The 14,876-nt window shown below is 42.9% G+C and overlaps 1 protein-coding gene across 1 annotated transcript in view; it reads left to right on the top strand.

The window, feature by feature from the left end:
• Positions 1-12,527, top strand: part of CFP (complement factor properdin) — a 98,450-nt gene extending 85,923 nt beyond the window's left edge. Inside the window, exons 9-10 of the mRNA XM_069209654.1 lie at positions 7,626-7,768; positions 11,287-12,527. Coding sequence (XP_069065755.1) covers positions 7,626-7,767 — 142 coding nt within the window. The 3' untranslated portion in view covers position 7,768; positions 11,287-12,527. The remainder of the gene's footprint in view (positions 1-7,625; positions 7,769-11,286) is intronic.
• Positions 12,528-14,876: the final 2,349 nt, after the last annotated feature.

Below are 14,876 nucleotides of genomic sequence, written 5' to 3'. Positions count from 1 at the left end.
TCATTAAACACCCATCATTAACAATCAGGAACAGCGCCTCTGGTGTGCGCAGAAGGGATTTAGCATTACAGTACAGTAGGCTTGAGGAAAGGCACACGCTACTTTGTAACTTTACATGGAGCTCTCATGACAATGCAACAACATAAGGCAACAAAGTATCATGTGCCTCTCTTCCACTTGGCCTGGGCACAGCAGACAACAGTTAATCAAAATCCTTCAACTGGGAAACGAAAGATAGAAAGTCACGTTAGCAAAAATGACTGGATGGTTCCTGGATTTTGTAATGTGGACCATTCAAAACCGAAACAATGTGTTGAGTGGAACTTCCTTTCAATAAATTAGCCACCCGAGCAATGATGGTTCCTCCATTGTGAGAAATGAGTTTAAAGTACTTCCAATGAAATCAAAAACCAAAAAGTTCTAACACTTACAATTTGTTTTATCTGTGATCGATTAACGGACCACCACCGTGATTCTTCCTATGGTTTTGCATTTGTGGTAATTCCGATAGTTGCTTCCGTTCGAGGTATGAGTAGCATATATATCTTTTTTTTTTTTCGTTGGTAGGACATAAAAGGCGCTATTTTTAATTTGTAGGATATCACTCGGTCAGCAGTGTCCTGAGGCCTGCGGATTAGTTCCCTTTCAACTCATGTTGATGTTGGAACTCAGTGTGGATTGCTAACTTGTGTTTTTCGGATGTATATACGTAAATATCATACTTTTGCACTTAGCATTTTCTGCATCTTGTGCTGCCTGCACTGATTTTATGAAGTCATGTCATTGTGAAAATAATAAATCACGCTGACATTGTACTATCAGCTTATAATTGCATTTATTCATACATTACCACACCAATAGCGAATCAGGTACCAGTTGGGTGTTAACCTACTGGGCCATAGCTTATTTCTTGACCCAGGTTCCATACTGGGTGTATAGGTCGGTCCTTGTATTTAGTGTACATATCCATTTTCCAACTGACGGCATGGATACTGACACTCCCCGCATCCTGTGGTACATCTGCAAACTCCAAGTCAACAATCCCAGAAGCTATACCATCATCATAAATAAGGAAAAGGCCATTTTCGCAAAAAAAGTATTGACCAGTGGCGGCCCGTCCTTTAGGGCGGAGGGGCCACGCCCCCCCCACCTTTTGCCCCCCATGAAGAGTGTCTGTCAGGCTGAACAAAGGTCAGCCTGACAGACACTCTTCATGCTCAGGTCAGGCAGCCAGAAGCAGACATGTGCGATTTGCGCACACTCCTGGCTGCCTGAGCTGAACTTTGCTGGGCTGAGGAGGTCACAGCTCCTATGGGCGTGACCTCCTTGGCTCAGCAAAGGTGCCTCGAGGCCCTCCCCTGGGTGACGAGGAAAGCGTCTCCAATTGACACTCTCCCTGGGCGCTTCAGGTTTAAGCCCAGAAGCGCCCAGGGTGAATGTCAATCAGTGACACTTCGTCCCAGAATGGGGTGGGGCCAGCAGTCTCACTGACCCCATCAGACTCTGTGACGAGGCTGGGACTGCTGCCTTCCCTCATTGGCTAAGGTCAGCCAATGAGGGAAGGCAGCAGTCCCAACCCTCCTGGGACCTGGAGGCTGAAGGTAAGTGTGTGTGTGTATATGTGTGTGAAGTTTTAAATTGAATGTTTGGTGCGCGCAGGAATGTTTGAGTGTTATGAGTGTTGTTAATGGATGTGCATGCGTGCGTGCGTGTGTGTGTGAAAGAATGACTGTGTGCGATCTTTTAAAATGAATGTTTGGTGTGTGCGTGCATGTTTGAATGGTATGAGTGTTGTTAATGGATGTGCGTGCGTGCGTGCATGCGTGTCTGTGTGTGAAAGAATTGTGTGTGTGTGTGTGTGTGTGCTTCCCGCCCGCCCCCTCCCTCCTAAAGCTGCCGGCTGCCACTGGTATTGAGCCCTGCACTTCATAGCTAGAATGTTGAGGTGTACACATATTGAGCATAAAATATCAAATCCAAACTATCGATGGGTTGGTAAGTACAGATTTTTTATCCCTGATTGCTCATGACAATATATATATATATATATATATATATATATATATATATATATACATATATATAAATATATATATATATATCTTCATGGTATGAAGATATGGAGTTCAGAATGTTAAATCTATACTTCCAATATATGTGCATACCTTTCGATATGTTGATCATCGATATTTAGTCCACAATATTCTTGCATCTTGATATTCTTAGCCTCAATATTCAGTTGTACAATCCTTACAAAATAGGCTGGAAGACAATGCCATCATTTCTCAAGTGCGTGGAGTTTTCAGAGCTGGGTGCCCAACTACCAATCAAATCTTCGTTCTGCGGACACTGGTGTCGATGTTCATGGTGACAAAGAAGGCGGTCTTCTATGACGCTTCCCTACACTATACTGCAGTCTTCGATAGTGTAAAAATGTCCAGTGGGAGAAACTGAGGATGGAAGGCTTACTACGGCAACTAGTAAACCTGAAGCCTAGCTTTAAAAGCATTAACAGGTTTCAGCACCCAAAAGTCACAAAACACAAAAGTTCAACACTAACATAAGAGTAAAACAGGTATTTGTTCTAGACCTTTTACTGTTTATGGAAATACTCCCTCAAGAGACAGAAGACGTACCGATCCAAGTGTGTACAGAAATCCTACTCAGAGTACTCCTGTGGATGACTCTGTGGTGTAAGCAAAGATACCCATTTCCACAAAAAACTCTCAATGCTGTTTCTGCTCACCAATGGAACATAAATGATCCTAGAGTGTGGTCTGCACTGACCTGTATGTAAAAATACAAAGGGGCATTTTTAAGAAAGGTCGTGGTCCCCAGTGCCGCGCCACTTTTCTTGAGCCACTAAGGCCCACATTTATACTTTTCTAGCACTGCATTTGCGTCATTTTCTGGCGCAAAAATGGCGCAAACTTGTAAAATACAATTGCATTTTGTAAGTTTGCGCTGTTTTCGCGTCAAAAAGCGGCTCAAATGCAGCGCTAAAAAAGTATAAATATGGGCCTTAGTGTCCCCCCCCACCACTACCATGTGTGCGCCGTATTTAAAATTCGGCGCACCATGGCGCAGGGTAGGGGGCAGTGTCGTCAACATTTTTGACGCTATTGATGTACTGTTCAGGGTTAGCACCAACATTTTGGCTCTAACACTGAACAGTACGTAGGGGCCCATTGTAACCAATGGCGTGCCCCCTTTTAACGCCTGCTCTGAACAGGTATTAAAAATGCTGCAAAAATGGCTCAAAGAAATCTTGTAGATTTCATTGCGCCAATGGGCCAACACCCCCTGGCATACATTATGCCTGGCGCAGGCATAATGAGGCACATAGAGTTACAAAGTGGCACAATGCAAGCTTTGCGCTACTTTGTAAATCTGGTGCTGTGATGTTGGCCTCATTGGGCCACATCACCATAAAAAAAATTATGCTAATGTGGCGCAAAGAGGCACCATGCCCTCTTAAATCTGGGCCATAATGTCTTTGTGGGGGACATCCTGCTACAGAGAGCAAAGACTGTTGAATATCTCAGTGTATACTACCCAGCAAGCAATCCGTGGATGGCCCAGTTCACAAGTGAGGAGTGACTGACATACGTAATCTATGATTTATTTTCAATATGGCACCCAGGCGGCCCAGTTCATGGACCCGCTGCTTGGAAGATAACTGCCTAATACCCTCTGTAGGACAGAACTGTGGGTTCTCTGCACTAGCCTGGACACTTTTTGATCTAGTGCAAGGCTGATTCTGCAAAAAGGTTCTAGGACAACAAGAAGGGACTAGAAATGTGAATGTGGAAGAGGGCTCCAATTTCACTCAGATGTCCTTTCATGCTAGAAAAGCTGCATCCTCAGAAAGAGTAAATCCTCAGACAAGGGCCTAGAAGATATTTGCCTGTAAGAGCTGCTGATGGATGACTAGTTTCCTCATCGGATCATTCAGAGACGAATGGTGCAAGCTGGAGCTCTTGTTGGAGACAGGATCTAGTCACTGAGATGTCACAAACAAGTCAGAGGACAACCGGCTTCTGAAAAAGGCATATAGTGATCATAGAACTTTGAAGTCGACATATATGGCAATAACTCGTGTCCCTGGGAAATACATCTTCTCTAGCACGATGAACTAATTTCATCTTTACTGCAAAGAACTCAGTAGTAAACAAAACCGAGTACTAATCTGCCAGACCTCGGTCTACTCCTACACGTCCCACTGTAGCGCCAACAGCTGGAAGTAATCAATCTCAAATCCTTGCAGAAATCAATGGATTGTGCTAATCTGAGCAAACAGGAGACTGACATTTATACTTTGATTTAAATTCTTGCTAGACACGGAAAATGTGATCCTAAATTTAAAGCACTCTGAAAAGATGCACAACAGAGGTCATTTAGACCTTGATGGGCAGCTTGCCAGCTTGCCAGGCCAGCAGATTCCCTTGCCTCTGCCTCCCTCGCACCCCGGCTGGAGGACTGCCTGCCATATTTAGAGATCCCTGTCCGACTGGTGAAAAGTTCTGTACTGAAAGTGCATCCCGATTGCTAGGATTTACACTTTTATTACCCTGGAATACTGAAACGAGACGCCATGTTGAACTGACATGGCTGGCATTGTCTTTTGCTTTGCAGCCATTATTCCCTATGCAGTGGTTTATGTATGCAAAGCAGCAAGCAAATGTCCCTGGTACGAAGGGAGTTTTCTCCCCGTGCATCTGTGGCATTTGAACCTTTTTCTTCCTGGGACTGCCATGCATATATAAGGCAGGCTGGCGTGGTCCTCTGGTGAACCTGCAACCAGATGATCTGACTGAGGCTCCACCAATAGAACCTTAGAGCCACCCCTAAATGTGGCACTTGAATGGCACATTTGACAGGGCACGTGCACTGTCACTTTATACTAAGCTCCACCCAGCCAAACCACAAACGCCCTTGGAGGCATGTCCTTAGTCCTTCTACTGGAAGGGATTAGAAATTAAACTGAATGCAGACACTTTAGAGACCCACAACTTAGACAGGAATGGCACAGCTCACTCCAGTGAGATAGACAGAAAAGGAGCTATAAGTATCAGTGATAAACTAGAAGTGGACTGAAAAGTTGCTAGAGGAAAATACAATAATGTATTCACTGAGGTTCTCTTCAAGGGTTTCTCTATAGGAAAAAAAGTCACAATTTATGCCTCGAAGACTAGCAGGGCACCACATTTTCTTTGTGGACACGCTCACTTCCTGTGTGTCACCACTGGTGGCCACACCCCACTTTTTAATTCTGTATTATTACCCTTTGACTCTACTTGGATTCAAAGCTGTTTCATTTTCCACAAATGTTTTAGGTTTTTCAGCCTCTGGTATGTAGTAACTGACTTTTACTGAATTACCAACAAAAACTACAAAAAATCAATAAATTAATCAGACAGTGCTCCCATTGTGTGATCTTGGGCAACCCAGACCAGGTTCTCCTATCCTGTATTGGTCTGGCAGTAGAGGAGAATGTACAGGATATCCTTTGACAGGAACATAGAACCTATGACCAGCCCCAGAACATCATGCGATTCTGGGGCAAAGATATCAAGAAGAATATCCCACTCAGAGGATTAGTAAACACCCCAGGTAAGCAGCTTATACGGGGGTTGCCACTGTGCCACAAGGGCTGGGGAACTGGATCCCACTGCAGTGTTTAGTGGATGTTTATGTCTCTTTTCTGAGGATAAAATATTCACTTATAATTCTATTAAGGAATACGGTGACAGGTAGGCATGGAAAGAGGGCTGGCATTCACAGCAACATAGACAGAGAATTATGGAAAGAGGGAAAGACAAGGAGATGGTCAAAAGGAAAACGTAAACATGCAAGAGAATGGTGAAATAACAAAAATACTGATGATAAAAAGTATGAGTAAACACAGAAAAGAAAGGTAGAAAAGATTGTAAGAAAGGAAGGAAATGTGAAAGGAAATAAGGAGGAAAAGGTGAGAGGGAGGATAGAATAGTGAAAGGGAGGTTGAAAGAATGAACGCGTGGAAGTGTTAAAGAATCAGTAGATGAAATAGTGAAAGGATGGATGGAAGATCGAGAAGATTGATTGGTAAAAAGGTGAATGGATAAAGGGATGAAGAATTGACAGATGAAGACTGAAAGGGTGACAGATGTGTTGAAGGGTGCAGGGTTGTAAAGATGGATAGATGAGTACGTGGATATATTGATGGTGCTGTGGTGGATGGATGGGTGGATGAATAGATGGATGGATGGATATGTCATGGTATGGGCAGATTAATAGGTTATCAGACAGAAGGGAGAAGGATGGAAGTATAGATGGAGGATCGAAGATGAACAGATGATGGGAATTGTCCTACAGATGGTCGGGATTGAAAACTTGGCGTGCTTCGTGTGATTAGAGATGTGGTTCAAGTGGAGGATATTTACATTTTTTGGCTACTTCCTTGATCCTGACACCCTGATGTTACCAGTGTCTGGACACTTTTCGCCCCAATTACTTCTTGTAGTGTAACCATGCTGCACACATGCCAAGATGTCCAGAAGGCCTGGTACCTCAGCTACGAGTAGAAAATGAACACAACAGTCATAGTGCTGTAAGTGTCCACATGTAAGTGTACACGTGACACCTACACATGCCTGGGATGACACGATCAAGCCATGGCTATGCAAAATGGCAGGACTCAAAGTGCTAGTGTGTGCCTCAATCTTCACTGTTGTAAGAGTTGTGTGGGAGTTGGATTTATGTCAATAAAAAGAGAATTACGAAATGAGCTTATGATAAGATTATTACTGTCCTCCATCTTGCCTCAACGTCACAATATACCACGTGATGACTGCTGCTGACTCCTGTTCTAAATAAAACTTGTTTAGTTTTCACTCGAGTAGGCAAAAAGTGTTCTCAGAGTCATTTTCCGTTATACCGAATCAAGGCTTATGGTACAACAATGTATCGGGTTCGCTGTGCATCTACGCCTGTGAGAAGGGTTGAATCTCCATGTACTGCTACCCTGAGAGTATACTCTAAGGTATTCTATTGTAAAATGTTTTCACCCACTTGTTTCCTAGTGGTCCAAACTCTGAGAATCATTTATTCCTAGAATGTATGAAAGTCATTGTCTAAAGCCCTTTATAAGTGCCTGGATTTCTTTAACAAGAGAGACTCGCTTTCCTTACCTAGAAGGCGAATCTACGGCGGATTTCATTCAGAATCTTAATGATTTCTTGTACCTATGACTCATATGCTTTGCTGCTAAACTTAGTTATAGCACCTTTTTAATAATTTGTCTATTCTTATATAAAGCATTGAAATGAGAATCTTGGTCTGTCATTCTTATGAGAATGTTTTACCATTATTATATTGGTTCCCCTAACTAAAAAGTGATGGTTCGAGTCAGGGAGCACCAAAGTTCGAATCAGGACTACACTGCTCCCAGTCCTAGATGTTGGTGCTCCCCATAAATTAAAATTGAAGACAGATTTGCCCACAGACAGATCTTAAAGCTATTTCCAACCCGAGCCGTGAGGTGGCGCTGTCTCCACAGGTTGCGGATGTGAATTGAACTGGTTGGTAAGGACTCTCGGAGTTACCAAGAGGAAAACCTGTATTTTTTTCTGTTCATCCCCCAGGAATGAAACCGGCATCCAGAAGGTTACTGAGGTCTTCTTTTGGGGTACGCCAAATGTACTGTGTGAGGAACTTGATGGACAAAGGAGGAAGGTGGTAGAGAGCCAGAACTGCAAAAATGTTTACGAATGTGATGAGCTGTAAGGTAAGTTGGTAGCAGAACTGCAAAAAAACCCTAAGGATATAGGATAGTCTAGATGAGTGCACCTATGTCTTCATCCTTAGCTTCGAAGGCTTTTCTACCTCCAGTGATGAGCTCTCTTTTTGATAATTAAGTACTTCGATGATGAGACCCTTTTTGATATTTGGGTATTTTGTGCTTTTGTCTTAGTACATTTTTTCCACATAAGGTATCCGTGTCAATATGTACTTTTTTTCTAACATCCTGGGTACCCATGGTTTGTGGATTGCCCTGATATCCCAAAATATAACTAGATAATGTATTTTTAGGGGGTGAAATTGGTAAAACTTACTGTGCAAGAAAGTCTGTGTTTTGTTTTCTAATAATAACACTAATGAAAGGTCTGCTGTGCTAGGATCACCATCCGTCAGCGGCAAACAGATTTCTAAAAAACATTTTAAACACACAATCTGCATTTTTCTAAGGGGTAGTCATTTTTTCTTAATTTTTTGGTTTTAACCTATTTGCAGTTGGTGATGGTAATGTGCGAAACCCATGGGTGATCTTTGAAAGCTACACATATCTGAAAAGTAGACAAAATTATGAATTCAGCATAGGGACATCTGTGTAGATCCCTGAAGGTTTCCATAAATAAACTAATTTTCGGAGAAAAAGAATGGAAATAAGTAGGAAAAATAGCCATTTATGACAATGTTTTCATCAGTAATTTTTGGTCTTGACGGCTGATCCACAAAAGCAGCATACAGTTACGTCTGATAGAGCCTTCTGGTTGCAGAGATATATGAGGTTTGTAGGTTCTTCAAAAACACGTGATACCTAGAGTCAAGAGCTGTGCAGAAGCATTTATGATTTTTCATCATGTACCGACCATGATGCAACTTATAAGGTAAAATGTATTGAATGAAAAATGGTTATGAAGGACAACTATCCATTTTATTTTTAATTTGTAGCATTGTTTTATTATTGTAAGCAACCTAGCATCAATATCAATAATGACTAAGCTATTCAGCATCCACGGCCATACAGTCTTACTTGTACCTTCAATTCCAGCAAACAACATGCAGCCATCATGAGTTTACAAGCCAATTGGTGGGGCAACCTCTAGAGGAATCGACCACCACATTAGAGTCCGGCGTTGGGCTGTATCTTTATTGTTCCATGTCTCTGGATAAAAGGGCTATAAAGTATGTGTCTTCTTAATGGTGGCATCTTCTTTGCTTGCTGTTGACTACCTCACACCAGTCCAACTTTTTCCTCAACACTTCGGCCCGGCTGTGTACTGTCCCTTACCTCTACCAACTCTAAGGCCATCCTCACATTCCTCCTTGCACTGATTCCTGCCTCACTTGGCCCCCTTGGCTCGTTGCAATGTATATCTCATGGGCTCCTTCCCTCGGAGCGTCTCCCACATGCACACATCATCCCTCCATTACATGAACCCCATATTTGTTTTAATTTCCACATGCAGCCCCTTCCCTTGCATATCTCTCTAACCTACATATTTCTGAAATGTGCACATGATACTGAGTTTAGGAAGAGTTGTTATTTGAACACTTCTGATTTTAGATTTACCCATACTATCATGTGATTCAGAGGGTATTTTGGAAAGTATGTTCTTTTTTGCTCACTGACTTACATTTGAAAGCAGAAAATACAGATAAATCCAATAGGCAATGAAGAACGCACTACTATTCTGTGTTCTACTCTTCTCTCTATAAAAAAACGGTACCCCCAATGGATGGCTTGGACTAGCACCCACAACACAAAATACGCGAAACATGACAGACAGACATAACATTTCACAGAATAAAATCAACATTTTATTTTTTACAATGTGGGTAGCTGCAGAATTTGGGCCCAACTCAGGCGTCACCCAGAGTAAGCTAACAAACACATGCATTTCTGAAAAAGTAGACACCTAGGGGAGTCCAGGACTGTTGACTTGCATGGATTCGCTATTCAGGGCCTCATGGGTTTTCTACCCATAAGGGCTTGAATACTGCATATTTTGGCCTAAAACACGATTTTTCCTTATGTTTCTGTCAGAGAAAGTTCCAGAAGCTGGGGCGATCCACTAAGTTCCTACCACCCATCATTAATACATGTCTCCCGATAGAAATGATACCTTACTTGTAGGGCTGGGCCTAGCGCTAGCAACACAAACTACCCCGAAACACGACATGGAAACATCAAAATCATCTGAGTGAAACATGACCTGGTTTGGCGATCTCACTAGCTGGAGTATTACGGGCGCTGGGCCTAGTGACACAAGTGTTTTGCTGTTTTTATCAGGAAACATGTTGGAATGCTGGGAGGAAGACATTTTGTGGATCCCAGCAGGTGCTGGAATTTTGTCTAACAGAAATATGAGGAAATGTGTGAATTTAGCCAAAGTTTGAGGTTTGCAGGGCGTTATGGGTAGGAAAACACTTTGGGATGTGCACAAGTCAGACCACCCTGGACTACGCTGGGTATTAAAAAATGTCTGAGTTTAGTAGGTTTCCCTGGTTGCCGGCTGATGTCAAGCCTGATTGGGGCACACATTTAACATGGTAGCATGGTAAGCAAGGCTAAATTAGAATACACCCACACTCTTCTGGCCCATATGTTACAACCAAGCCCATATAAATCAAAATGTATGTATTAGTGCCCAAGGGAGCAGAATGTGGGGTGGTGGTGTCAGATGTGAGGATGAGTCTGACCCAGCCCATTATTTGAAAGTACCCTGGCATCCGGTGATCTGCTTGCCTCCCACTTCACCACCTGGAGGAAGCAAATTGGAAGCAAACTACCAGTCTCCGCTGGAGTACGGGGGGTGAGGGGCAGAAAGAGTGTGTTGCCACGTTGGGCATTGGGTGCACTCAATGCTTTGGTGGGACTCCACACTCATTTTTTTGCCCCACAGGGAAAATAAATCCTGATACATACTGATTGATGCAGGGGAGGCAGAGCTATGCTCCCACTGGTCAAGAAGTAAAACCAATTATACTTTCCCACCTGTGGCATTGGCGAGCCGTATCGAGCGTGGGCGTCACAGATGAACGGGGGAAGGTTTGGTGGCTGCAGTGGAAGTGCATGGGGTGGGCACGTGTTTTAGTTACTTGAAATAATTCTAACTATAACTGCTGAATTTCTACGGTTTTGTAGGACTAAATTCAGAACCTAACATAAATATCTATATATATATATATATATATATATATATATATATATATATATATCAATTCACAAATAATTTAAATCAGAATGTTAGCAACAATTCATCAAAATGAAAGAAAAGATAAACCTACAACCCCTCGATTATACAACATATATAAGACAGGTCAGTGTTTTTAACATTTTATCAGATACGCTCAGAGGCATACTTTATAGACTGGATAGTAAAACTGCCTCAAACAGGCCTCCTTGCAGTCCAACGCTTAGGACTCAGCTAAAGCTGTGTTAAACTTTCAGTTTGTGGGCTGAATATCTGTTGTTCATCCTCTCATTAATAATCACTTCTGCTTTGCTTTCTCTTACAGGTTAAGTCAATAACAACAACGAGCAACCACAGCTACTCACAGAGAGGGAGAGTGAAGCCCTTCTACTCTACTTTTATAGTTTTTTTTGCACCCTTCACTCTTCTCCCTATGGGTTCTTCCCTTTCCTTTGTTCCTTTCTTCCTACTCGTGGTTTTGCTCTGTCTGTCGCTTGGATCCCGTTGGCCTCTGAAGTTCCGCGAGCATCTTCTGCCACGTCCTGCAGAGGTGACTCTCCCATCCTCATCGCTCAAGTTTCAATGACTTGTCTTTGTCAACTGTGCTCTGTGTAATGAACAGCATCATATTTCAGTCATTTTTCACCAAGAGCCAAGGTTGCATTATACATTTGGTCTCACGTCTTGGACATTTTGTATTGATCCAGGCAGGATAGCTATAACATGAAAGACCCTAACACCGCGGACCCCGAGTGATCCAGATGGATAAATTGTTCCTAGGCTGTGATATGGAATCTAGTGGAGAGTATACTACATTATACAGAGTACATTTGTACATGTTTCTTTCCCACTAATAATTCAGTGGTTTTCCCAATGATTTCTCATCTGACGCACGAAAAAGCTGGTTCCACCTCCTTCAGAAGGCAACCAACACCCCTTGAATGTAAGGGGGTCTTCTGGATGGTTGAGCATCCTTCCTCACATTTGATCCCTTAATTACCCACCTCCAGCCAATACCCACTAATTGACCCTACACACTGCCAAGCACTTCCCACTACCAGTCTGTAGCTGGTACATTCATTACCCTCTGTCAGCCACACCCATCACCTTGCTGTACCCGCTACCAGGCTAGACCCACTACCAGGGATACCCATTAACCACTACCACTCTCCGTCCACTACCAGTTCATCCTCACTACCAGCCAGTACCTTCCAATGGTTCATGAATATAACCAGGCCATGTTCCGACCAGTGCGTACCCACCGCCCGTGTGCAGGTCATACACAAGATGCACCCCTAAGAGAACATATAGCCAAGCAAGAGGGCACTCACTAGTGTTTTAAGTGGTCTTTAAATTTTTGGTAGCCACAGAAACATCTTGCATCATTCAAGACTGTAGGGAAAAAACACTATTAAAAAAATAGTGTTTTTTCCTTTCTCAACTTTGCTGCTTTTGCATGCTGCACAGATATACTCAAAGGCAGTGCTACCTTATTCAAAGGTATTTGCTAAGGCAATCAATCTTTTATTTTTTTAATAACTTTGTAATAAATCTCAAATTAACTGACCAGTTTTGGAGTATTATTTTTGAGCGTATATTTCTTTTTAGCCTTGGTTTATCAAAAAGAACTTTACTGTCTGTTCCATATGAGCACGATTCCAGGAATTCACAAAGGGATTCCTTGCACAGCCATATGCATTTATGAGTGTTGACGTCTGTGCCTCATGTGTGGAGAAAACTGCACTTGTAAGTCCTACTCAAGGGATAGCAACTAGGAAAGCTGGGAGTGAGGAGGAAAAGCTTTCTATATGGGGGAATTGTTACCGCATGCCCCCCAGGTAGAAAATAATGGCTCACATTTAAAAGGGTCTAGCGCCTCCTTGCGCCACATTAGAGTCATTTTTTTATGATGCTAATGTGGCCCAATGAGGCCAAATTTGTGGTGCCATAGTTACAAAGTGGTGCAATGCATGCATTGCGCCACTATGTACCCCTTGCGCCACATCAATCCTGCGCCAGGCATAATGTATGCAAGGGGAGCGTTCCTCTTTACAGGAACTCCAAAAATGGTGCAGTGGAATCTAACAGATTCCACTGCACCATTTTTGGTGGCTATTTTTAAAGCCTGCACAGAGCAGGTCTTAAAAGGGGGCATACCATTGTTTTCAATGGGCCCTACGTACTCTTCAGGATTAATGCCAAATTTTGGTGCTAATCATGCACAGTACATCAATAGCGTCAAAAATGTTGACTCCATTGCGCCTACCCTGCGCCATGGTGTGCCGTATATTAAATAAAGAGCACACATGGTGGCGGTAGGGGAGGGAGCTAAGGGACACAAGAAAAGTGACGCTGCATTGGATACAGCACCACTTTTCTTAAATTTTGGCCCAAATGTTTTTTCAGAGGAGATTCTATCGCCCGTTTGTGGAGCTCTACGCTGAGAACTACACATAGGGGGAGTTGGAGTATTGCACCATCAAAAAAAGTTGCATGTTATATCCTGGAGTATACCAGGAAGCCTGTGCCTTGTTCATTTTTCCTGGAGGTCTTCTAGGAATGTTTGTGAATAGAAAAAAAAAAAAAAAGTAGGTGGAGTTATAAATCTCCATTTGTACTTTTCGTGAAGTGTATCTCCTAAGCATTTTTTGTGTCAACTTGGCCGTCTAATGATGGAAGCTGATATAGCTGGGTGCACCTTTAAGTTTGTGGATGGAATAGAACCTGCTGCAGTTTCAGAAATCATTGAGAACTTTATCATTCTTCATCTTCAACTAATGGTTCAAACACTAGAACACCTGCAGGAGTAAGTTAATATTGATGTATCGTACTTGTGCATTATCGTAATTCAAGTCATATATAAATTACAAAAATAAGTGAACCAATGATACAGGTATCAACGGCAGGGTTATTTTCCACCAAGGGATTCCAAATGACATCATTAATGATGATGGCAAAGTTTGAGCTATGGGAGACAACTTTGTCGATACCAATCCATCAATTAGTTTGATACCAAGCCACTCGAGCCCACCACCCCAAGCTTTATTGATGAAGAAGCTCTGGTGATGGAAAAGAGAAATGAGGATTCAAGCAAAATATGTCCATCGCCCCAAAATACGTGACTATTTTAAGAATCGTTCTCCATCCTGCCATTCTTCTCTAACCACCATCTGGCCAGGAGAGAGAGGAGAGGGGAACACTACTTCCTTGATTCATGGGTCGTGTCTCTACAAAGTTTACTGTCTGAGTCTGGTGGAAATTATAAAGCTTAGTGGTGGTTGATCTGTTCCTTGGCTTCAGAGGAGTGGCTGATCACGGTGAGTGAGTGTTCCAGCAAGAGCTGGACAGCTGGAGAAGGCGTGGACTGCAAAGGATAATAGACTTGTACTGTAGGCCTAAGACCTTCAACCCCAGGAAAGAAGATCTGACCTTGAGGACCCTAGTGTAGTCGCACTAGAACCGGGTTGGCCTGGGCGACCAGTTTCCATGAGTGTTTCCTGTTCCAGACTTCTTGCTGAAGCTGAGAACAGAGTGACGTAAAGATGCATCCAGATCCCAAGGAGATATGTGAGAGAGCAAGTGGGAAAAGTGGTGGTACACCACTATCGGGCCTCCAGCCATGGTAGGTGAGACGGGGCACATGTAGGACCTCACTACAAGAGATTGTCGGTGGGCCCTACCCTGGATCTTATACAGTCAAATATAGAACCAAGGTTCTCTAACAAAAATGCTAATCCCTTTGGCGAGCTTGAGACGGATACTGGAGGATTAGCCACTTACATTAGATCTTACAATCGTGAAACTGCCAAATTGACTCCTAGAAAGGGCAAGAGAGCTCCTTATAAATGTCTCAAATCGAGGGACATTCAGAGATGTAAAACCTCAGTCAAGAGGGATATAGACCTAGTGTGGTCA

The sequence above is a fragment of the Pleurodeles waltl genome, chromosome 10, assembly GCF_031143425.1.
Source record: "Pleurodeles waltl isolate 20211129_DDA chromosome 10, aPleWal1.hap1.20221129, whole genome shotgun sequence".
Taxonomy (NCBI): Eukaryota; Metazoa; Chordata; class Amphibia; order Caudata; family Salamandridae; genus Pleurodeles; species Pleurodeles waltl.
The sequence above is the reverse complement of the archived record's forward strand: the minus strand, read 5'-3'. Positions and strand labels throughout refer to the sequence as shown.